Source organism: Nannobrachium achirus (genome assembly GCF_963921795.1).
Source record: "Nannobrachium achirus genome assembly, chromosome: 13".
Lineage (NCBI taxonomy): Eukaryota > Metazoa > Chordata > Actinopteri > Myctophiformes > Myctophidae > Nannobrachium > Nannobrachium achirus.
The window spans coordinates 35,432,282-35,457,990 of record NC_137833.1 but is presented as its reverse complement, the minus strand read 5'-3'; the positions used below and the strand labels follow the sequence as shown (position 1 = coordinate 35,457,990).

At 42.3% G+C, this 25,709-nt stretch overlaps 1 protein-coding gene across 1 annotated transcript; it reads left to right on the top strand.

Moving 5' to 3' along the window:
* The first annotated feature begins 9,369 nt into the window (after positions 1–9,369).
* On the top strand, positions 9,370–24,492 carry ifngr1l (interferon gamma receptor 1-like). Its single transcript, XM_080740249.1, has 7 exons — positions 9,370–9,587; positions 17,409–17,526; positions 19,031–19,203; positions 19,308–19,453; positions 19,598–19,766; positions 20,794–20,912; positions 21,378–24,492. The coding sequence occupies exons 1-7, from the start codon at positions 9,524–9,526 to the stop codon at positions 21,783–21,785; spliced, it is 1,197 nt and encodes a 398-aa protein (XP_080596375.1). The 5' UTR covers positions 9,370–9,523; the 3' UTR covers positions 21,786–24,492.
* The last annotated feature ends 1,217 nt before the right edge of the window (positions 24,493–25,709 follow it).

Here is a 25,709-nt window from a genome sequence, read left to right as displayed (position 1 = left end):
TCAGATATGCTATTTAAACACTTGAATTGTCAATAATAAACTTGACCTTTCACTCTGTACGTATGCTCTCTTTCCCTTCTACACCAAAGCGCTTTACCAAAAATAGCCGATCTACAAGCTCACAACGCCTCGCAGCGCGAGGCGTTGTGAGCTTGTAGATCTGCTATTTTTGGATTAAGTTCTCAGAATATGGAATAATTCAATAATTCAATTGATTAAAATAAAAAAGGAGAAAATAATCACATAAAGATTTGGAGGACCCCCTGTAGTAACTCTGAGGACCCCCTAGGGGTCCCAGACCCCCTGTTGAAGACCCTTGGTCTAGGCTACTCATGGTCAAATACAATAGCCTACATGTGTAGGCTATTGTATTTGACCAACCCCAAGTGAATGTTGTTCTGTCTCATTTCAACTTGAGTAAAGAATTGTAAAAGTAGGCCTATTCAAATAGAAGTTGTCTACTTGAGAATTCAAATGTAGGCTACAAATTACAAAGTACATTAGTCAATGTATTTGCAAAACTGTTGACCCCCCCCCCCCCCAAATTCAAAGACATCTTCCATCCAATGCAATGTAATGAGAGCCTGTCTGCTATTTTCTCTATTTGAAATAGTGTTTAATGGACTATTCCCTTCCTAGAAATGTACTGTAGCGGAGTCGAAAGTGGGATATTTGAGCACTAAAAGTAATAAGTATACAAAAAAATCACACTCGTGTGAACTGAGCGGTGGTGTGTGTGTGTGTGTGTGTGTGTGTGTGTGTGTGTGTGTGTGTGTGTGCCCCCTGTGTGTGTGTGTGTGTGTGTGTGTGTGTGTGTGTGTGTGTGTGTGTGTGTGTGTGTGTGTGTGTGTGTGTGTGTGTGTGTGTGTGTGTGTGTGCCCCCTGTGTGTGTGTGTGTTTGTGTGTGAGTGTGCCTGGCCTATGCCTGGCCTATCCTGAACAACAGCGCCCCTCCCTTAACATGTGTGGTCAGAAAAGGTTACTGCAGGCTACATACCCGGAGACAGACAGACAGACAGACAGACAGACAAACAGACAAACAGACAGACAGACCCACACACACGGCCACGTATAGGAGCGTTGTGACCACCGCTCAAAAATACAAATAGGCCTACTACTCAATGACACTCAAACACTAACACTTTCTTTCTGTCCACCAGTGGTGTGTGTGTGTGTGTGTGTGTGTGTGTGTGTGTGTGTGTGTGTGTGTGTGTGTGTGTGTGTGTGTGTGTGTGTGTGTGTGTGTGTGTGTGTGTGTGTGCGCGCGCGCGCTTGTGTGTGTGCGCTTGTGCGTGGCAGTTTAATGCCGACCTGAAATCTCGGATCAACAGTCTGCATCATCACATAGGATAGGCCTACACACGCATGCACGCATGCACGCACACACACATGTACACACACAGCATACAGTAAAATTAGGAGTGTTTACCGTTACATTACACTCTCAGAGTTAAATTAATATGATTTTACAGTGCAGTTGAGTTGACAACCGCCTGCGATGATCAAATTGCCAGAACTGGCCATACATAGACCAAGTATCATTCTGGAGTGATGGGTTTAAATTACTCCCCATAGTATGGGTGTTAAATCAATACATTTAAGGCATAACACAGACGTACTACATAATCTGAACTGGTAGATTCAACAATGCATATCGTATCATCATACAGATGTTATGTTTGTGCCATTTTATCATGTCTAGTTTGTCAATTTTATTGAGGGTATTACTGAAGGGGGGGGGCATTTCATTTCAGAAATGAAAATGTTACTGTTATCACCATCATCATTCAAATGATAATTGGCTGGCATAATGCTTATAAAAAATAAACATCAATCAAACTCATTATTTTCCGTTTACTTGAACAAGTTGAAATGCTGAAGTCTTTAACAATGAATATTAAGATCTGTAAATCCGGAACTCTCATCATGAGTCAAGGTGAGTTATTCTGATTGTTTGCAAACATCATTTTACAGTGTTAAGATGTGTAATTATAATTACAACTAAAAAGACAACCACCAATCTTGTTAATTTTCTCACATATTCTCTTAGAATAAATGTAGGCTACCTACTTTAATCTATGCTGCCACCGTGTGGTCACATTTGGTAACACACATCTCAAACATTGAAACAACAGTTCAAACTGAAAGCAGGATTTACTGAAACTATCCATACTTATAGTAATCAAATTGCAATTGCAATGAATTTGCAATAGCTAGCCAATATTCCCATGTTAATATCAATCAAATATGGCACAAATTGTTGATGATGAGCAGTAGTGTTTAGTTAAAGTATTGACGAATGGAAGAAACCGTCTGAAGTTGAAATGAATATCTCGTAACCCGAGTCAAACATACAACTGACCACGGGATCTTATTCCAACTGGGATCTAAATTATATGACTTTTCTTCTTTCATCTAGGCATATTTGGGTTACCGGATTAGTATGCGGGAACTTATGAACTTACAACCTCTTGAGTGTTGATATTAGCTGTAAAAGAACGACCATTCTACTCAGATTTAAAGGCACTGATCCTCATCCAAGCACATATAGGCCTGCCAAAGAAAACCCTCAAGCTGACATTCCCACCAACATTCATGGACTCTGGTCTGGTCCAAGATGTGAACTATAAGAAAATGCTTACATTCTCAAAACGTTCTAAGCCAAGAAGCAAAACCTCATGTTTATCTACACAGTACTTCATTGTACAACTGTGTTACATGACAGAAACTTAAATAACATATTCTCAGCTGAACCGACTTGACTCATGTCCACTACTCAGGCACGCTCGCAAACCACCAAGCATGCATTCGTGTGCCATCAAAAGTGCCTTGGTCGGTGTCAGTATATAAAAGTAACATATATGCTGGATGTCTCTGGCAGCTTGGATAGATGGAGGTTAGGGAAAGGCAGATCTCCATTGCTGTCTATGTGTGTCTGGACTGTGTAAGCCTTCACTGCTGTTCTGCCCTCGAGCACAGAGGTATGGACGAGCCCCAGTCTGGCCTGTTCATGATACGCTGCTCCTAGCTCCCTCCCCAACAAGATGTCTTGGGTTTGGGATAATGACAGGACCCAGGCTGGACCCGGATTCTTGTCCATGTCTAATCTCAAGTCCACGTTTGTGTCTCTATCCCCTCTTCCTTTGTCTGTGTATTTGTTTGTGTTTCTGTGCACATTTCTATCTGTCTCTGGATCAGACATCGGGTCTGGGTTATCGTTTCGGTCCTTGTCTGCTCCTCGCTGCAGGCGCAACACTGTCAGCTGCTCCAGGTGCTGTACGGCGAAGTATCCCTCCTGGTGTCCTTGTGGAGACGAAGGCCCCCCAGCCCCGGACCCCGAAGGGCCACACCGGAGGAGGGTGAGGTGACGCACCTCCGAGTCGTTGAGCAGACGCGCCACAAGTTGCGGCGCGGTGTACCAAACAGTGAGACGCCTGGTCCGGACTATTGGCGTGGAGGAGCCATGCGGCGACATGTGTCCGGGGGACGAAGGCTGCAGAGGGGGTCGCTGCAAGATGGAGAGGGGGAGGTCCTTGCAGCTGCAGTCGGTGGGTGACGGCAGGGCGCAGGGGCGCAGCTCACGGATGCAGGAGCAGTAGTAGAGGCTGCGGTCCGTCACGTAGGCCAGGCGCAGGTCGGTCCGCGGCACAGCCGGCGCGCATGCCGCCATGCACACCAACACACACAGCAGAGGGGTGGGGGGGCTGACGGCTGACATGGCTACTGGAGGAGGGCCTCACGCGACATGTTGGACAGACTTCATCTGGGCGGGTGAGGAGGAGAAACACACAGGAGTTAGAGGAAAGATCATGCAGTCAAATGCACACGTGCACGCACAAACGCACTTGATCCAGCTCTCAGTTCAGTGCATCATCAAAACAACCTGCACGCAGCCACGCACACACCCACGTGTGTGAATGTGCGTGCGCGTGTGTGTGTGTGTGTGTGTGTGTGTGTGTGTGTGTGTGTGTGTGTGTGTGTGTGTGTGTGTGTGTTTGCATCCGCGCGTGCATGTGTGTGTGCGTGAACAAGTCAATCAAAAATGAGAGAAGACTCGTAAGTCATTATTGCAGCTAAATCCTCCAAATCGTTGGCCGGCTAATGTCACTTTGATTTAGTTCAAAGCCCAAACGTTTCAGAACTCTCATTAATTAAGAGCAGACACAACATGCATATAAGCCCATACTTTGCTGTGTTTTGATTCATGAAACACATTTGCCAATGTGGGAGTGATTACAGAGAGAGAGAGAGAGAGAGAGAGAGAGAGAGAGAGGGAGAGATCCATTTTGTTGATGATACAGACATTGGCCATTTGGTGATGATACATAGAAATAAAAAGTGTCCAACTCCTTCCATTTGTATACAGTGTTCAAGATATGGACAAAGATTAAACAATTAATAACAGATTACATTTTTAGATTCATATTGTCAACACAATATGAAACCCCACACATGGGAGAAGACCTGAAATCATCATTACGTAGAATTCAATAAACAATTTACTAAAATGACTGTAAATGAAAGGCATCCGGATTATTCGCCCACTGAGTTACTGGAACAACACAGTGAAGATTGCCCATAAAACTTTACAGTGTTATTAAAAGTCTATTTACAAACAACAATTGCTTTGATTTGACATGACTTTGATTTCAGAAATGTTATGACTCTGGGGGGGAATGTTTCTTATCGTCGTTGTGAGGTGGAAATATGTCCAAAACCGTTTGTTTTGTATTTATCATTTTTAAAATGATTTAAACTAGTAAAACAGCCGATCTACAAGCACACAACGCCTCGCACCAGCTGTTTCCACAACTTTTGTGCGATGGCCTTGTATGATGAAGCAGTGATTTACTTTGCGGAAGAATTTACAAATTTGAAACTTGGAGATACGAGGTTTCTGCCCGACAGTGACGTTATCAAACAGTTGGACTGTCTGAAGTATACACTAGCTCTTTCTGGCTTTGTCTGAAAAACTGATGTGAATCTTGACATTGCCTGGGTTTGCTTAATGCTTAATGGTTGTATTTATTTTTGAATAGTTTTAACCCTCCCAGCTTTATGGTTTTGTGACATCAACATTCCTGGTGTCACTTAGAGGAAAGTCTCACGGGTCCTTCCTTTTCCAGCAGGTTATTAGGGAGATGTGAGGAGAGGTGACGTACTGTACTGTATAGCGCCTGTACAGTGACACACTGACATCTGGTTTAGATCAACACACACACACACACGCACGCACGCACGCACGCACGCACGCACGCACGCACACACACACACACACACACAAACACAGTTAGTTCCCTAATTTCACACATGGGAATGTTGCTCCCAGAGCAGATGTGCATTGTTCAGCAATGATGATCGTCACTGAATCTCACTGGTGCACAAACACAGAAACCACATGCAAATGCAGACACACGCACACACACCACTTGTGACACTGCAACTCGGGACATTACATAAATGTTGCAAAATATACATTCAAAGCTATTTTGTAATCCTGGCTTGTACACTGTTATTTCCCTTAATTGTGTTGTCAATGCCATATGATTGAGTCTTACTGTACATGTAATACCCCTGGGTTTGTGTTTTCTCTCTAAACTCTAAACCTGTGGCTTAGCCTGTGTATCATGGCCTCGTGGTGTTTAGCCTAGCTGCTCTTTGCAGCCCTCACCAAACATATATAATTACAAAACAATAGGAATCATTTTCAGCTATTTAAAAAGTTGCAGTTTAGTTCCTGTTTTATCATAGACACCACCACTACACACTGTACACAGTAAATATACCCTTGCCCGAGGGCAAGATTGCGCAGGGGTCAGGGGTCTCCATATTACATTTTTATCCTTGATTCAAATGTAGTCAGAGCCTCAGATCCTATAGAGAACCTTTTTCCAACTTTGTGTTGCATAATAACCAAATGCTGCCTCACCATGTTTTGTTTTAACTCTGGGAACAGTTCATAGATTGGTCCCAGAGCCAGACCGCTGAAGACTTCTTGTGTGTTCATAATGAAAAAGAAAGTTAGAGACACATTTATTTGTGGTTGTATGCCCCACCCGGTTATGCAATACCTGTTGTACCTGTTATTAGAATAGCCAGTTGTGCCCGTTACCACAGTAGGCTACTAATAACCTTAGATATTACAACCAATGGGTGATTTATAAATGGGCACAGGCCTACTCAGTAACGATGCAAGACCGGAATGCACCTGTTTATGCAATACCCATTGTACTGTTGTCATAGTACTCCACTACCATACTTCCATATGTAACGCCCGGGATTCGAACTCAGGTCTCCCACGTGAAAGTCCAACAACTTAACCACTAACGACTAATACAATCTGTGAAGCAGATATACGCTCGCCCCAGGGCAAATCCTGTTACCTTTGAACAGTCGCCACCAGGAATTTCTCAACGTAACCTCAGTAAAACTATGCCTTAAACCTAATCGTATTCCTATACGTAACCTCAGTAAGGCTATGCCAAAACCTAACCTTATTTCTAAACTTAGCCTCAGTAAAACTACGACTAGCCCTAAAAGTATTCCTATAACCTTAACCTTCCATCCATCCATCTTCAACCGCTCATCCAGAATCAGGTTGCGGGGGTAACAGTTCCAACAGAGATTTCAGGTCTTCCCCAGAGCAACGTTAACAACTTCCACCTGGGGGATCCCGAGGCATTCCCAGGTCATGTGACCTGGTCATGTCAGGTCAGGTGGATATATAATCTGGTCCTTGGTCTGCCACGGGGTCTCTTCCCAGTTGGACGAGCAGCAAGGACCTCCATAGGGAGACTCAGATTTGGAGATGCTATATGGCACAAAATATTTTCAGATGGGGGTCCGCGGCCAAATAAAGATGAAATTTGGGGGTCCTTGACATGAAAAGGTTTGAGAACCACTGCTGTGGCCATAAATGTCTCCACCAGCCGAAGGCATGGGGGAGAGTATGTTTTCGCCCCTGTCTGTCCGTCCGCGTGTGTGTGTGCGTCCGTCCGTCCGTCCGTCTGTTACCAGCTAATCTCCCGCACCGTTGGTCCGGTCGCTGCCAAATTGTGCACACTCATTCCTTGGATGCCAATTCAGAACCTCTGCCCCACATTTTTCACATGGGCCTGTTCTAGCGCCACCAGGGGGCCGATTTTTGCAAAACTAACTTTTGGCCAGTGCTCCTACAGATTTTGTCCAAAAATCACGCAAATCGGTAGACAGTATTTCTACAGTCATGTGATCGACATGGATGTGTCTGATTTTCCATATTCCATCCTGATTGGCTAAGATTGCCTTCCAAAGTTTGCAGGATTGGTCCATTTTGAATAAAATACCTCAAATCATGAACACAGTGTGCGATTTTGGTGAAAGTGTGTATGCACATTCCCAATAGGCCGGGGAATAAATGCCACTTAAAAATCTGATCAAGACGGATCTGTCCGATATTTCATATTCCATCCTAAATGGCTAACATTGGCTTCCAAAATTTGCAGGATTGGTCCATTTTTAACAAAATGGCTTAAATCATGAACACAGCTTGTGTTACAGAGAAATTCTGCATGCACATTCCCACTAGGTCAAAGAACAAATGCCACCCTTTTCACATTGGCCTGTTATAGCGCCACCAGCAAAAGTCAACCTGCAGGTTGATTTTTGCCAAACTAATTTTTGGAACAAAATGCCTCAAATCAACTCTATATATATATATATATATATATATATATATATATATATATATATATATATATGGAAAGTTTCCATATAGTTTCTTGAAATGGTGTGGTGTATTTATTGTGATGTTATTCTTCTGTACCTGCCTAACTACCTATTGTAGGCCTACTTCATCCTTATAACTTTGTTGTAGCCTACTGCTCTAGCTGTCTCTGGCACCTGGATTCCACAAAATGGTCAATAAAGGTATCTATCTTTGTTATTTTATTCGGTTAAACGATTTTCTAACTTTTTAAAGATATTTTTTTATTATTGTAATTATTAGTTTATTATCATAATTTTTTTGTGATGCACCAATAGCACAGAGATGCAATGTGAGTTGGATTTGCACACTGAAATGCATTTATTCAAATGAACTATCCAGTTTCAGCTCTCCATATCGGTATGGCTGAAAATAAGTTTTCTCGGGACTTGAAAGATTTATTTGAGTCAGTTCAATTAAGCAGTAGCCCTGAATACAGGACGGTCATATCTGTATTCAGGGCTAAATTAAGCAGTAGCCGCCCATGATGAGTCACCAAAGCTCACATTTTTTCAATTGATATAGTCCTGAATCTGATTCAACATGTTTTTCACTCACTCAAGTGCTCTCCGTGAGAATAATGGTCAAATTACATAACGCAGAGAGGCAGGAAAACATCTCTGAATCCTTACAACACAGTTGATTGAACTAACATTCGTCTTAAGTTCGCAGCAAATCTGTCAAAGTGCTTGTCACTGGCATTAATTAATAGCTATATGGCTTCGATTACATTTTATATTATCTGTAGCATCTATATTAAAGTTAAATGTTCTCATGCGCAACTCACCTATAAGGACGCAGTCGAAGAACTGATCTCAGCTGGCCTGGGAATGGGAATGGGATGGACTGGGACTTTACCAGCTGACGTCAGGACTGAGGAAGTATCCTATAACTGGGTGGACTGCGAAAGAGACCTGCATGGTAGACAAACAGCGTTTCCATAAACACATAAATCGGATTAAAAAGAGGCGCTCGATCGATCCTGCTGTAAGGCTAATCAAATCACTGTGTCCTGAGAGATAGGCCTAACAAACCTGCCCTTTCTAATTAAATTAAAGATTCTTCTATTTGTTGTATAATTGTAGGCTATTGCAGGACAGACAGTCCTACTAATATTGCCAAGTTTATTCCCCCCAGGTCCTCGGGGGCTGTTCTCCTATTGGTCCCACACATTATTTGGAACAACAGCCTCCTCCTCCTCCCAGATGTTCCCAGGCAGCTGAGCTGGGCTGGCCACTCACGCATGCCTTTAAAATTAGACTTTTGGCTAGTAGTACTGTATAATATATTTATTTATATTTATTCTGGTTATATTTATATTTATATCTGTGAGTGGCCAATGAACCGTATACAAATTAAGATGAAGAAGTGAGTGTGTGTGTGTGTGTGTGTGTGTGTGTGTGTGTGTGTGTGTGTGTGTGTGTGCGTGCGTGCATGTGAGTGTGTGTGTGTGTGTGTGTGTGTGTGTGTGTGTGTGTGTGTGTGTGTGTGTGTGTGCGCGCGCGCGTGCGTGCGTGCGCGTACACGTGTCCGTGTGCATGTGTGGGCGGGTCCTTCCTTCCCCAATGTCCTCATCATCATTGGACTTGGACGTGATCCGTCAGACGTCGCCGGGCGTTTTTCAGGAAGCCAGCGTTTCTTTGGAAGTTAAGTGCGTGGGAAACGACAGCACGACCAGACAAAGCTATCGCTGTATTGTGTTTAGATGTATGAATAGGCAACGTTGGTGTAATATAGCCTATATTTGTTTAAGATATACAGTCGGAGTGACTGTAGAACATGCTAACAACAACAACTGCCCTAGTGTTGTTCTCAACACTACTACTAGCGGCCGACAGCTACGGTAAGTACCTAACTGTCTGGCCTCAATGTTTATCATATTCCTCAAACGAAAGTCCGATGTATTGATGCAACGTGGGGGAAGTTGCCGATATGCAAGCTTGTACACATGTTTATGGCGGTGAAGATTTATGTTTATCTTGTACAGTACATTATACTTTGATCAACCATGGTTGTTTTAAACGTGCTTCATAAATAATGTTTGATTTGATTTGGAATGGTTTGGTATTTGGCTCAACTGAACTGTTATAGTTTAACGGTTCAGTTGAGCCAAATACCAAACAGTTATACATGATCGCCCTGCTGTGCTTTCCTATTTGTCTACTACAGTATTATAAACAACATGCCAATGAGTGCATGATGAGTCACCAGCAGCAGTGTCCCGTGTGATCTGGCCTATGGCTGTGTCTGGATGTTGAACTTGGACTGTAGAGAAATACCGTAGGTGTTTTTGGTGTGGGAAAACGTGCTGCAGCCTGTCGGTGGTTTCAGGTGGTACAGTATGTTTGTCTATAAGGGTACTGTACCTTACCAGCCAAGATAAGCCCATATCATTCCATTTATTGTTTGTATTCCAAGCAAATTCGACACGAAACAGGGGAATGAGCTCCAAAAGCTTGTTGATATTTGGGCTGGTTTGTGGAGTTGTGGTCAACTGACCACAGGTAGTTTCATTTCAGTGTTTCAGAGAGGGGTCTGGTCACTCTGGTGGTGGGTGAAGTTGTGGCATTACTTGTCATAATGTGTGTAGAGGCTGGCTGTGTTGAACGTTTGCCAGTTTAGCAAAAGTTACAGGCCTACATGAATGTCTGTGTCCTGAAGGTGGTAACAGGATGATATGGTGGTGGTGCTATGCAGAACCAGCTCCCTTGAGGCTGGATTTTACAATAGTATACATTCATTTATTTAGATATAACTGAAGATCTGTAGGCCTATCTAGAAATGACATTTGGTCTATGAATGTTTGATTGATTGAATTAGTCAAAAAGTAAACAGCAAGGAGGTACATTAAAACACTTGGGCTTAAAGGACAACACAAAAAAGTCCTGGCCTGTGGACTTTTCCATTGTGGTCCTTCGTATTCAGTTTATCAGAGCATAGAATATTAACACATAAACATGTCTTCAACAAATACAAATAAGCTACATTTACAGAGGAGAAGGGGGAAATCCACTGCAGACTGGCAGTGTATTATGACCCCTCATTTCAAAAGCATTTAATCTATCTCCACTTGTAGCCTCCTGACAGAAGCTTTTTCAGGTCAGAAAGAAGCCAGTGATTCACGTCCTGTAATGGATGATTCCACATTATGGTGGCAGGATGTTTTTACCATGTTTACTTTGTGCTAAATTTGGGGAGTACTAGATCATAGGCACTCCCTCTGGTGTTGTGGGTGTGTCACTCAATTTGGAGAAGTAGTTAGACAGTAGTTATGTTATGTCATGAGAACCCTCACGTTTTAGTGGATTGGTTTTATATAGGCTATGTAGCCCAGAGGGACAAGTCAATATTTTAGACCCAAACCGGCTCGTTTCTCGGGTAACTGGGTCCTGGAAGACCCGTGCTACCCTCTAGTTTACTTATACTATAGGCCAGTGGTTCCCAAACTTTTTAGCTTGAGACCCAAAAAGGAAATTTGTCATTTGCCCAAGACTCAAACTACTGAAAATATCAGATGTACAAGCTCACAATGTGTCACTTCTTAAACAGTTATTCTTTTAATTTAGGGAATTTATTTGATTCATTTTATTTTATTTATGAAATTATTTTTTTTAAATGTTTAAATCTGTTTTCAGCTCATGCAAATGTGTGAATTTGTGTGGACAATGACATATTTTAGAATAATGATGACAATTTAGGAAGCAAAAGATTAAGGGATATTCACTCGCGAGTCGCGACCCACATAAATGTATCCGCGACCCACAGAAATGCATCTGTGACCCACAAATGGGTCCTGACTCCTGACCCACTGTTTGGGAAAGGTGTTATTGAGCATCGCAGGGGCTAGTCCCAGTTGTCCGGTGTCCCAGTTGGGCGAACAGACTGTAAAGCAAGCGATCTTCATCCCATTCATGCTTTTATCGTGCGCTTGCCCAGACCTTACGGCCTGGGCATAAATATAACCATTGCATTCACCACGGCGGGCACTCGCGCCTGCGGTGCTCGGGCGCGAAGAGCAGGACCAAGGTCCGCTGGCCTTCGCGCCGCTTGCAATGTCGTGGACAATAATTACAGTCTGTTCGCCCAACTGGGACATCGGACAACTGGGATTTTCCCCATCGCAGTGAGGTGTCGGAAGTAAACAGCCCATTCATTTTCACCATAGGGTTTTTCATTACCAGCCACAAAGTTGTAGCAATTCAATGTACACTTACTGGCTGGTGGTTGTAAAATGGTTCTATATGCTCCCAGTGATGTTACTAGGTTTTCAATGTAATGGGTCCCGGGACCCACAGGTGGTCATTCAAATGGGTCCCAGAAAAGTCCTCAATACAATGTTTTCGAGCGCTGTGAGCTTGTAGATCGGCTATTTTCAAAATGTTTGCCTATTTCTTATGTTTATTTTACAATTTGGGTAATGTTTGAACTTAGAACTACTAAAACTACTAAAACATGTGCCCCTAATGAATTTGGGCGCGCAAAATGGCGTCGGACGTTGGTGGAATCAAAACATCGACGTTTCTATCGCCTGTTTAAGACTTTCTACGTGGATTTTATTTGTGTTAACGTAGGATGCTTTCACCCATGAACAATGGTGGTGTCTGTGGAATTTTAAAATGTTTTTCTTTTACCGCGACCCGGTAAATTATTTTAACATGGACTCCAATGGAGGCGCATCCCCGGGACCCCAGGACCATGACATGAATGAGTCCCTGGGCGACTTGAATGAGTTTTTGATGTGGGATGCGCACGTAATGACATCACTGTGCTCCTGTAGAACACCCGAGTATGTATGCAATCACTCTAGTTTTAGTAAAAACACGTTTTAATCAAGATCCCCTGTCTTCCCGGCGGATTATTGCACTTCAGCAGAAATCCGTGAGCGAGTGTCTTTCTTTTACAAATATGATGCACTATGTTAAAGATGACTATAAGAGCGTCCACAGAGATGGAAATCACTACATGTCAGGCCATATGCTGGCCTGGATAACTAAACTGAGCGTGATTTAAGGGATATATTTCAGGAAACAAACAAGTGTCATTCGCAATGCATTCTGGGAGTGTAGTTTCCGCAATTTTTTAAATAATGTTGTACACAGTCTTGTACCTTGCCCTTTTTTCAGCTTTCTAATTAATCGTTGCATTTTTTTTTTTTAATATTGTCATGATTCCTCACCACTCACCAGCCGAGGTGGCTTTGTCCGAGGCTTAAAAACGTTTAAATAAATACTTTATGAAATGTCTATGGAAGAAATGAATGAGGAAAACACTTCCGACACCAGAGTGGAGACGGGGTGGGGTTTCAACTGTGATGCTCTATAGGCTGTATGTACCATGCTGTTACTGCCTCGTTTTATGAACTGGATGGATACATCTAAGAATCACCATAGAGAGATAGTTGTCCAAACATTTTCAAATGCAACTGGCCAAATTGTACTAAGCCGTTTCAATGGTTGTTACACAAAACAAGTTCTTATCCACACACTTAGGCTAAACAATGAAGGCATCTTGCCAATAGTTTGCGGTCTGAACACGTGAGAATCTATTGTACTGACCAGCGGTTTCTGTTCCTGCTTTTGAGAGCTATTTGAGGAGATAGAATAACTTTAGTTTAGTTGACTGCAGAGGTTACTGCTAGAATATGATTTTTTTAAATTGTCAGTGTCACAGCTTTAGTGCTGGAGGTGTACTGTAGTCAAACTTAGAGCCGCAATAGGTAATTTTATTAAATGTAAACTTTTTAAATGAATAATGTAATTTTGTCCAATCTGTATAGTAGAGTATGTCAATATTGAGACATTTAGATTGTGTCATGTCTCACCTAGACACAGGATTTTCAATTTATCCCCTGAGCAAGCAAGCAAGCAGGCTTATTGGCTCAAGGGTAAAAAAAAAAGGTAAGCACTTGCGCTGGAAACCCGGTTCAAATCTGGGGTAGAAGAAGAAAGTTCATAGTTCTGCTTTAAGTAAGGCTCAACTAAATGCAATTGAGATGAGTTTTACTGGATCAACTTTTATATCAAGAAAGTAATTGTAAGAGTTTATTTAACTATGACATGGCTGAGCTGTCGCGACCATTCGTATGGCAAAAAAAAGAATAGTCAAACAACCATCACAACAGCCATTCTCCAGTCTGTAAGCTGTCGTGTACTCAGATACACGGCTTGTTTATGTGGGCGTGTGTTGGCTTGTGGTGGCAGCTGTAAACCACCATCTACAGTGCTGCGGTTATCACCTCTACTACACACTGCATCGACTGCAACAGATTTTTCACACCTGATGACTTTTTCTGAATCACAGGGATTTGTGTGAAAGTGCGTCACACTTTCAGGAACTTGAACACGTGCACGCATGCATGCATGCACGCATGCACACGGAGAAACCAAGTAGTGGCTTGCCATTCTTGTTGTGCGAGGGTGGAAGGAAACGTGTTGCAATTTATCTCACTTCCAGTGTACTGCTTGACTTTCTGGGGTTAAAATATAGCTTCCTTCCTTGATGATGACTTGGGGACCAAAACATGTTAATACCATTACCAACCATGTAACAAAGGCTTTGTATTAGTAAATTATTTATTGACCCAGACAAGACCAAATCCTTCCTTTGTTTTTTCTTTATTGTCCCACTGATCTATGATCAAAGAATGACATTGAATGACCGGTAACATGTGCTTAGGTCGAACACCCTTTGGTCTGACCACCAAAACCTAACCTTAACCCTAATCTCAGTAAAACTATGCCTATTAAGTAACATTTTGAGATACTGTATTTGTACTTTACTTGTGTATTTCCAATACTTTTACTTATACTACATCTGACATCTAAATATTGTGCATTTACTCCACTAGATTTATTTGAAAACTTGAGTTACTACTAGTTACTTTGCAGATATAAATTATAATATTATAAAACATACATGAGGCACTTTAGCCCTATTATACCTCTGCTTTTTGTAATTAGCCAAAACGCATTTTGAGCTTGTAGATCTGCTATTCTCAAACATTTTGTATTGTATATGTATTGTATGTACCTTTAGACGAAAACTAAATTAAAAATAAATAAAAACAGGGGCACGGTGGCACAGTGGTTAGCGCTTCGCCTCACAGCTAGAAGGTCCTGGGTTCGATTCCCGCCGGGGGACGCTGTGGGCGTGTTCCTCCCTCCACGCCATCAGCACCCACACCCTAGGTGGGGTTGGCGATGGGGCCTTTCTGTGTGGAGTTTGCATGTTCTCCCTGTGTCTCCTAGGGTAGATGCCCTCACAAAAACATGCAGTAGTCCTGCCAGGTGCTCCCCACTTTCCATGGCGCTGCAGGGGGAGAGCGGAAACCAGGACTACAGGTTAGGTAGTTGGCACTGGGTGAGAAAATGGGTTGCAAAACCGTGGGATAAAAATTAGGAAAAAAAATAAAAAATAAAAAATAAGCTATGATTTGTCAACAGTTAAAAACTAGAAAAAGTGTTAGGGAGGGACTATTGGAGAACAGATCCAGCAGAACTAAAAGACAAGTTAGATTTTGTGGTTGGTTGCGCTTTGAAAATAGCAGATCTACAATCTCGTAGATCGGCTATTTTCAGAGCACAACAAAGTGTAAAATCAGGCCTTGGGACCATCAAGGCACAAAATAAATCGTAAGTTGACAAAATCAACTGTAGATTTAGTCGACTAAAATCCTATGATATTTAGTCGACTAAACCTAGACTAAATCTAAAACATTTCAGATCAGTATAATTTGAGTAAAACTAAATGTTCTCAAAAGACGTGTGTGTGTGTGTGTGTGTGTGTGTGTGTGTGTGTGTGTGTGTGTGTGTGTGTGTGTGTGTGTGTGTGTGTGTGTGTGTGTGTGTGTGTGTGTGTGTGTGTGTGTGTGTGTGTGTGTGTGTGTGTGTGTGTGTGTGTGTGTGTGTGTGTGTGTGTGTGTGTGTGTACAATTGTGCAATACTGTCCTCAACTGGCCTCTTCCTGTTACAGTCATGAAAATGTCAACAGATTTGACTGAATAGGACAACACACTGACTGGATAATGCTCCCATAGGTAACTATGCCTATGGGAGCATTATCCAAGGTGATGTTTAATCACTTGAGCCATAGCAAACCGTATTCTGGTTTGAACGTTTCTGCAAGGTCCACAATGCGTTGTCTTGCAACACGTTGTGACATTATAGATCAGCTATTTTCATGCTAAAAGATTTAGTGTAGAGGGAAATAAAGAACATACAGTGCCAACTCCGTCCTGTTTTACTAAGTATAAATGGTCTAAGTGGTTACTTACCTTGTCATCATGTAGATGAAACATGTTGGTGGTATTTAAATGTTTTGGGGCTTTTCCTGCTTTATGTTTGATGCTCAGTGAACAGAGAAACGGTGGGATGACAATCATGACATACAGTAAAGTGCTTTGAGTAAGACAGTAAAGTGCTTTGAGTAAGATTAGAAACTGGGCACCGGGGTGCCCCAACATTTTGATGGTATTCCCCGTCCGAACAAAGTTCAGACATCTGTTGAACTTTGTAGTAAAAAGGTCTATTGAGGCCATTACAGCAAAGACCGTTAGTATCTTAATTCTGACCATTTTTTTATTGTTGCCTTCTACAAGTACAAAGGGAGAACCAACACACTTGAGGTGGGGGGTCTGGGGGAATTTAGGGTTTTCTCAGACGGTAACAAAAAGTTCTAGAAGGTCTACTCTGTTGCAGGAAGGAATTATGCAATTTAGCAGTTAGTGTTTCTGTGTAATTTCCTAGCAGTGCACGTCTGCCCTCTAGTGGGGATTTCTGGTAACAGGATTACTACAAATTACAGTTGATGGGCTACCTTAGGGTTTGCTCAATAGTACTTTGAAGGTGGGGGTGTACAGTACAGGTGGTAAGTGACATAAACTTATGAGGTGGCTGACATAAGGGTTGTGGATGGGTGTCCAAAGAATAATAGCACAAAGTAAGAATTTCTTTTTTTGAGGCCACAATATCAGTCTGTACTCTGTATGTATTTCTTCAAACACAAACCGAGGGCAGGTTGCATATTATCATAGAACATCGTTGGAGATTATTTGGTTTTAGAATTCCTTTACAGTCTCTGTACTGTAGGTATAGAGAGAGTTAATTGTATATGTACTTGTACATGGGGAAGTTTATCTTACAATCATTTAGTTGGGTACACCCCGGAACCCTCAAGGACCCCTGGGGGTCCTTGGACCTCATGTTAAGAAAGACGATGCACTATAATTATTGAATACCAACATTTCGACCTGGAAAGGTCTTGTTCAGGGAAGGACTGACTTAAACAGTTGTTGCAGTGTATTCTTGAGACTTTGTTTCTGTCATACCATCACGCGGGATCCTTTTTATTATTCTGATGTCTGTGTAAAATAGCCTTTTCTATATGACCAGCCACCAGCACAGTACTGTTTCAGCCAGTGCTAGGTGACCACAGAATGCTATGGTAACATTTTTGGGGTGTCATCATGGTTTCAGTTATGTGTTTACATGCCCAGGAATCCATGTCCTTGTCCAGAATTCCTGGGAGTCCAAAGCCTAATGTATAATTTGTTATATGACATCCATGCTACTTGCCTGAAAATAGATGTTCAACTGAAAAGCAGCATTTTCTGCAAATTACATTATCGTACAATGAAGTAAGGCTTAAAATCTTTCTCTGTCCACAGTGCCTGCGCCAACCAATGTGACATTGCAGTGCCGCAACTTCCGGAACATTGTCTACTGGAACTACAGCCAGCCCTCCCTACAGCCCAAGTTCAGCATATATATACGCCAGCAACGTGGGTAAGTGTGTGTGTGTGTGTGTGTGTGTGTGTGTGTGTGTGTGTGTGTGTGTGTGTGTGTGTGTGTGTGTGTGTGTGTGTGTGTGTGTGTGTGTGTGTGTGTGTGTGTGTGTGTGTGTGTGTGTGTGTGTGTGTGTGTGTGTGTGTGTGTGTGTGTGTGTGAGATAAATGCCATTTTTGATTATTGTGGAGATGCAGGATTCCTCTTTCTCTGTCTGCCAATTCCCCTTGAACATTGTGAGCTTGTACATGTAGATCTGCCATTTTCACTATGTGTGGGTCCTGGTGAATGTCTGATTTCTATTTTGGGTCACGGGCTTGGGAGCTTTTGGGAGCCACTGCTCTAGTCTATCCCTCCTAGTTCTGCTCAGTGCTGAACCAACCTGTAGGATTCAATAGTGCAGCCATAGAGAACATCTTTCCTTGTCGGCTTCCGACCTGCGAACATGGCCAATTCACAATAGACCATATTCACACAGCGGCCATCTTGAATCACATGACTTCCTGGGGTAGCAGCCTGCATTACAAACCATTGTGAATAATGGAGCAATGGTCCCAGAATATGAGTTCTATTCAACCAATTTCTTTTTACCAAATTGACAAATAGGCAGATGACAACATCAACATCCCCAAAATGATTAAATAGAAGGGTATATCCACAATATTCATGGTAGTTAGGTTCAGTGTTACTCTGTACAAAGACTTGCTACAGTATGCAGACTAGTGCTTGCTCTGCCATCATATAGTTAATATTACTGTATCCATATTGATTTTTGCATATTAATCAGAAACAATCAACAAATAGCTTATAAAAGATAGTGGAGCAAGCACTGCACAGATAGCATGTATTTTTACACAGTAAGGTTGCAACCTAACTACCATGAATATTGTGGATGTACCTTTCTATTTAATCCTTTTGGGGATGTTGATGTTGTCATCTGCCCATTTGTCAATTTGGTAAAAAGAAATTGGTTGAATAGAACTCATATTTTGGGACCGTCGCTCCATTGTTCACAATGGTCTGTGACTGTAATGCAGGCTGCTATTCCAGGAAGTCATGTGATCCAAGATGGCCACGGTGTGAATATGGTCTATTGAACCCCAGTCGCCACGCTGGTGGGTCCACCCGGTCACACCCATCATCACACCCAGTGTGAAGTCAGCGGTGCCTCTTTTTTAATGAGTTAATTTCATTAAACCTCACACCAAGTTTGGCCGTTGCCAGCTTTGTGGGGGACATAGGACATACATACACACAAAGCCAGATGTAAGAGCGGTTAACAGCGCTCAATAAGAAAACCTTTTTATTTAACTCACTATGACCTGAGGCCAATTCTGAAAATGTCTTCTAAATCAGTAGTTCTCACACTTTCAAGATACAAAAAATATATATATTTGCTATTTTTGAATGGCCAACGCAAAAATCTAAAATGAAACATTTGAATGGGTTAAAGTATGTGTGCATGCGCATCCTTAGTTCCTCACCAAGTTTCTCCTCTCTCCAGCAAACTGAAAACATTGTTGGTGGAACCTCCAAACCTCTCATGTGATATATCATTCCTGCGTGATCCAAGTAACGAATACTCGGTGACTGTGACGGCTGATGGACAGACAGAGCCTGAAGGCGAGGGACTGAGCTTCAGCTATTTCAAAGGCTCCATAGGTGTAGATACTATCTGTGAGTTTTTCTTTTTTATAGTACCAGAGTTGCATTTCCTATCAACCCCAAACATTGTGAGTTTTGGATTTGAGATTCATAATTTCATTTTCGTTGTCACCAAGGCAAGTTGGACCTCCCGCCTGTCGATGTCACCGTCCAAAAAGATGGCAATTTGAACTTCAGATTTTTCCACCCCTCAAAAGTCTACGAAAAGGGGGAGGATTTCCAGGACCTACCGTTCGAATACACCGTCCAAACCAAGGGCCAGGTCAGACTGCACTTTGCTGGCTCATACACATCCAAATGTACAGGTTCCACATTTTTCTATGATGACCCAGTCATAGCTAACAGTACTGTAACAATGTTTGCAGTTACAGTTAATTAAAACTGTAGCGTTTGATGTGTGTTGTAGAATAAAGATGTTGCACAAGAGTTCACCTGTGATCGCGAAGTGTGCACAGAGGCCGTGCTCGGAGGTTCAGAGAGCCACTGTGTGGAGATCAGGGGGGAGTGGAACGGCATTGCCATCGAGGCTACACAGGAATACTGCGCCAGCACAGGGCCCCCTGTGGACACAACAAGTAAGATGAGCTCATCCATGAGTATCCTGAATTTGTACCTGTACTGTGTGTAACTATAACAGTTTTGTTGCAACTGACTATTGGCACCAGATGATGGCGTGATAATGGATGCAATTAAATGTGAGGTCAGGTCTAGATCAGAAGTCAACTGTGTGTGTGTGTGTGTGTGTGTGTGTGTGTGTGTGTGTGTGTGTGTGTGTGTGTGTGTGTGTGTGTGTGTGTGTGTGTGTGTGTGTGTGTGTGTGTGTGTGTGTGTGTGTGTGTGTGTGTGTGTGTGTGTGTACACTTAAAGGGATATTCCACTTTCAAAAAACTTTTGGTCATTGTATGGTCTAATCAGGCTTGTATGAACACCCTGAACAGTTTTAAATTTTCTTCATTCAGTATTTCGATATTTGATGTAAATGTTACCAGGGCCAACACGCCCAGGCCCTCTCCACATACACACTCATTGTAACTTCAAACTCTATTTTAACCATGATAGATTCATTAAAAACACACATTATTTTTTCTGGTGACTCATAATACCCTCCTAATACGTGAGCAGACCGTGTTTTTTCAATAACAGTTTTCATTAATTTTTTATATATTTTTATTGTATTTAGTTTTTTCCATTTTCCCAAAGAATTATTAAAAATACATGAAAAACGTTATGGAAAAAACACGGCCTGCTCACGTATTAGGAGGGTATTATGAGTCACCAGAAAAAATAATGGGTGTTTTTAATGAATCTATCATGGTTAAAATGGAGTTTGAAGTTACAATGAGTGTGTATGTGGAGAGGGCCTGGGCGTGTTGGGCCAGAAAACATTTACATCAAATATCTAAATACTGAATGAAGAAAATTAAAAACTGTTCAGGGTGTTCATACAAGCCTGATTAGACCATACAATGACAAAAAGTTTTTTTGAAAGTGGAATATCCCTTTAAGCGGGTATGACGTTCACATAATATAAATACCTAGAATACTGTATATCCCAACATATAAATGCATTTTGTTTAAATCCGTATGTTGTCTGTCCTCTAGATCAGAAGATTGCCTACATCCTTTGTCCCGTGGTAGTGCTCTGTATTGCAGTTATTGTCGGCGGGATGGCGTTCCTGAAACTGACCTCGGGCTCGTCCAAACTTCCAGCTGTATTACAGGTATGTTCATCCTGTTCTTGTGATTTTAAGAAACCCTTTCCGTTATTCAGTAAGCCTGTAATTAAATTTACATAATCATCTGATAGCAATTATTTGAGATAATGGCAGTTATCTTTCCATGTTGAAAAATGTTCATACGTAAAAAGAAAAGTGGGAAAAGTAGATCTACAAGCTCACAATGTGACATTTTTTGAAGGTATAATTTTATTAAGTGTCAGTAATTCTTTTGTATGTTTAACTTATTTTTCATGTCTGTCCTGTGCTATATTTGTTCATGAAGCCTAAATATAAACAGAAATGTAATGTTAATTATACTGTTCCAATGTTCAATGCCAAAAACACAATTCAATTGTTAATTGCAATTATTTGTTCCTAAAGTTTCGTGATCGTGACAGCCCCAGCCCTACTGTCATACTCTTGACCTTTGTCTATCAAACCCCCCACGTTGCCTCCTGTGTTTTCTAGAACTTAATCAGGGATAGGAAGGAGGAGACAGAGAGCCAGGAGACCGTGGAGAGCCAAGTGCTGTTCCCAGCAGAGCGCTCTTCCCCAGGCACCACACCTCTACTGTCTGATGTCCAGGAGGACGTTGTCTTCGTCATCGCAGAGGTATGCACTGTTACGCCGGTACATGACGAGAGTGTGTCCAGCGTGCAGGAGGATGGGCAAGGAGAGAGTGAAAAGGGGGAGGAGTCATGTGGCGACTCAGGAAAGGTCCCGGATGAAGAAGAGGATGACAACGAAGGAGAAAACGAGGGCCCGTCGCCTTACGAGGTCCGCGCTGAGGTCCGCGCTGAGATTCCTGATGCTGACCGCGCTAAGATTGCTTACCCCTATGCCGGGGGAGCAACATTGGATGATTCAGGCCAATAATGGCTCACCTAACTTGTTGAGTTTTGTCCGCTTAAGGAACGAATTAGCTATATAAAGTCTGACTAAGTCTATCTGCAGATGCTGACACTCGGCTGATAACCGTCTCAATCATCTCTGTTTATTGAAAAAATAGTGATCAAATCAGTTTTCAATTGAGTTTAATCAGAAGTCAGACTGCAATCCCAAAGAAGAAAGTGTATGCATTACGAATAGGGAGGTAACGATGCATTATTGATGCAAATGTGATGAACATCTGTGAATTGAAAAATCATGAATCTTTTTAATCTTGTTCACCGCAATGCTGTGGCACCATCATACTCGAGAGTATCAATTAGATATTAGCAGTAAGGTTGTGCACGGCTTGTACAGTTAAAAGTTAGAGCCCTGCACAGGCCTGAAATGTGGGGCCCAGCCCTGGCCTGTGGAATTAAGGCCTGGCCCATGCCCGGGCCCGTTGGTGAGTTTCAGAAACGAGCCCGGACCGGCCCGTAAGCCTGCCACCTTATTATTTAATTCATTATTTTCGTGCGTGGCTTTCACTGCTGCGCGCAGCAGCTACACTCAAGAGGAGTCCATACTGTCACCGACCACTGAAATTTGCGTCGGAAAGGTTTGGTTCAACTACAAAATGACATCTCTTGCAACTTCTGAAAAGGATTACTCCTAATTTGAGTTCAGAAAGCTGCATGCACGTCAGAAAGTCTGACGCAAACTATGGTCGGAAACAGTATGTACAGCCCTTTAGCTGTGCTCTTGTCTTGCGCTCTGATTAAAAGAAAGAAGTCCACAGCACAGCAAGTAATTACACACACATCACAACAAGTAAGAAATCTTCCTCCACCCACTGTTTGTTATGTTACTGTATATCCTCACAGCAGAAAATGATATTATTGTCGGCTTGCTGTGGTTACAAACCATCTCGTAAAATACTGAGTATCGTCCAGTTACAAAAGAGTAAAGACGCATCCCGTAATGAACTGATAGTACGGGAGGTCGGGGAATCAATATGAATTACAGGGCGATTTATTTCAGAAATGACGGTGAATCTACAGTAGTTCTCCTACTTTTCTCGTCTCGCTGACTCGCTGTGTACGCAGAGTTGCAGACACACAGAGGTTGTGTGAGAGTGTGACAGAAGAAAAACCCTCAGCTCGTTGCGGCCATTGGCTAATGTACTCATGTCACGACTCGAGGTGGCTCCCTCTAACCATGCTATATTTGTTTTGAGCCGGTGGCTAGTTTTCGATCAGACTTCTGCAAATTGCACTTATAACGTATCGCAGTAAAGACCACTGATGTTGTGTTACAAAAATGAAAATTTACAGTATTACCTAACCTCAGTTGTTAGGTTTCACTGGAAAAGGTCTTTCTTCTAGGCGGGTGCAGATAATGGTTTGACCCCCCAAAAATTGCAACAAAAGGTTTCTCAATGGTTTATTGTAGTATTAGGTCTACTTAATAACATCAAAAGTCTACCAAAATAAAATCTGACCACTAGAAAATTTTAATTTCTAGATGGCCACCGCCAGTTCCTTAAAAGACCATCACTCCTTTATTATTTATTATCGTAGACAAATAATGTTGGTGTTTAAACCCATGTGTTGTTGATTTGGGAATCCATTAAATGTTAAATCAATAAGCATATTTATGTTAAATTTGAAGATTTTCAAATGTAATTGGACATTTATCCTTTTTCTGCATACCATAATGTTCAGTATTGGGGATTTCAGTTAAAATTAACATTTTGTTTAAGCTTTCAGGAGATTTCTTTTGATACCAATAAGTACCTCCCAGTAATTAATTATTACTGGGAGGTACCTAGAAATTAGTAAAATCAGGGCTGCCATGTGATGGTCAAATTTGGGAACAAATCCCTTACCAAGAAATGTCTTGACCAGGTGTCAGCAGGGCAGAATGCAGCAGGGATGTGGTGGCTCTCAGGTGGGCACAGGGAGGTTGGGGTAGATAGTGTAGATACAGTATAGAGGTTAAGAGGGGGTCTGGAAGCCTTCCTGTGGGTGTCTACCTTATCGTGGTAGGAAGGTTTGTGTGCCACAATGACCCTGAAGACTATGCCGTCCGGGGTTTTAAATCTCCTGGCAGGTTCAACCTTCGGACAGGTGGAAGGATAGTGGCCAGACGAAAAGACACCCAAAACCCCTTTCTAGGTTAGGCGTTGGGCTAACAACCCCACCCTGTAAAAAGCTGTTGTTACTGAAACTACGGAAGTAAGTGGAAGCCCAGGAAGTCCTGTGCTGTACTTATCCCTACTACATAACCTATTTCTGGATGAAGAAATAATAGAATGTTCAAACTAGCTGCTAAATAACTGTAATGAGCGCTTGGTCCGTACTGCTGCCTGTGCACTCTAGGGCACTGGTTCCCAAACAGTGGGTCGGGACCCATTTGTGGGTCAGTCACATTTTTATGGGTCCCTTGATTTATTATTTCAAAACATTTTCAAAAAACATTCCCAAAAAAGCAAAATTAAGTTTATGAATAAATGACAAATGTAAGAAATGTCAAATTTGAAAACAAATTTGAAAAGTAGTGAAAATAGACGATCTACAAATTTGCGCCGCGCTGTGAGCTTGTAGATCTGCTGTTTTCACTATAGTTTGGCTAAAAAGTTTGGGAACCACTGCTCTAGGGAGACCGTCAAAGGAGTCTCAGTGAAGCATGCCTTGCTCCCCCGTGTGTGTGTGTGTGTGTGTGTGTGTGTGTGTGTGTGTGTGTGTGTGTGTGTGTGTGTGTGTGTGTGTGTGTGTGTGTGTGTGTGTGTGTGTGTGTGTGTGTGTGTGTGTGTGTGTGTGTGTGTGTGTGTGTGTGTGTGTGTGTGTGTGTGTGTGTGTGTGTGTGTGTGTGTGAGAGGCGTGTGATTATTAGTGTAAAATTGGCCGATGGCCTAGTCTCCAAAAACAGTCCAAGATGTAGTTTTATGGTTTTTATTTCACCACTCCTCCACCAATCTCCAATGCAGTACAGTGCAACAAAAATCCCAAGTAGCAAAAATAATACTGGTCAAAATACTAAGAGTGAAAAATAGATACATACTTAGGCAAACTAATAAAACAAAACACAACCGGATAAGAACTCTCTTCAGGTTACACCCTTGATCGCAGCAAGGCCCTGTAGGTCTCCCTCAGGGATGTTTTCTGTATTGTTGCCCACATCCTACTAACCTGCCTGTCCCTGTAGCCTCCTTTAAATAGGAGTGGACACTATCACAGGACACAGCACCAATTAGCAACCATACTTCCAAATACTTCCTTTAGTTTAAATACTTCCAAAATAACCCATTGTCTAAAATTAACTGTTACGCCCACAGGGCCTAGGGGTGTTTGCGGCGTAACAAAAGCAAGTTGTTGAATGCCAAAAGTAGTTTTATTACAACATAATTAATAAAGGTTACAGAATTATGTAAATTAGGTTGCTCTGTGAACTGGGTGAGACAGGGCTGGGCAGGCACCTAAAACAGAAACAAAAATACAGTACTATCCCTAACCTAAAGATGAACCCCCCAAATCTTCCTAACTGACTACTTACTCAAATACTTCCCTGTCTGACTACTCTAACCTAAACCTAGCCAAACATACACAGTGAGGTGAACCTGCCCCTACCTGAGTGATAACAGAGTGAAACCTATAACAGCGAAAATACTTACTACCCATACATTACCCTACTCACCACAGTCAAACGTGGACTCTATAGCAACCTTTACAAATGGAACCAGAGAGAAAGAGGACAATAGCAAGCGGCTAAAAGCTAGGCTACTCCGTTGGGCACGCTGTCCCTAGACTACCCTTGTAGTTTTGACAGAGTGACAGCGGCCATGAGAGCTTCTTCACGAGGCTATTTATAGACCAGGGGCGGAGCCGGCGGACCAGACGGACCGAACGTCGATTGGCTGGAGGTGCCTGATTG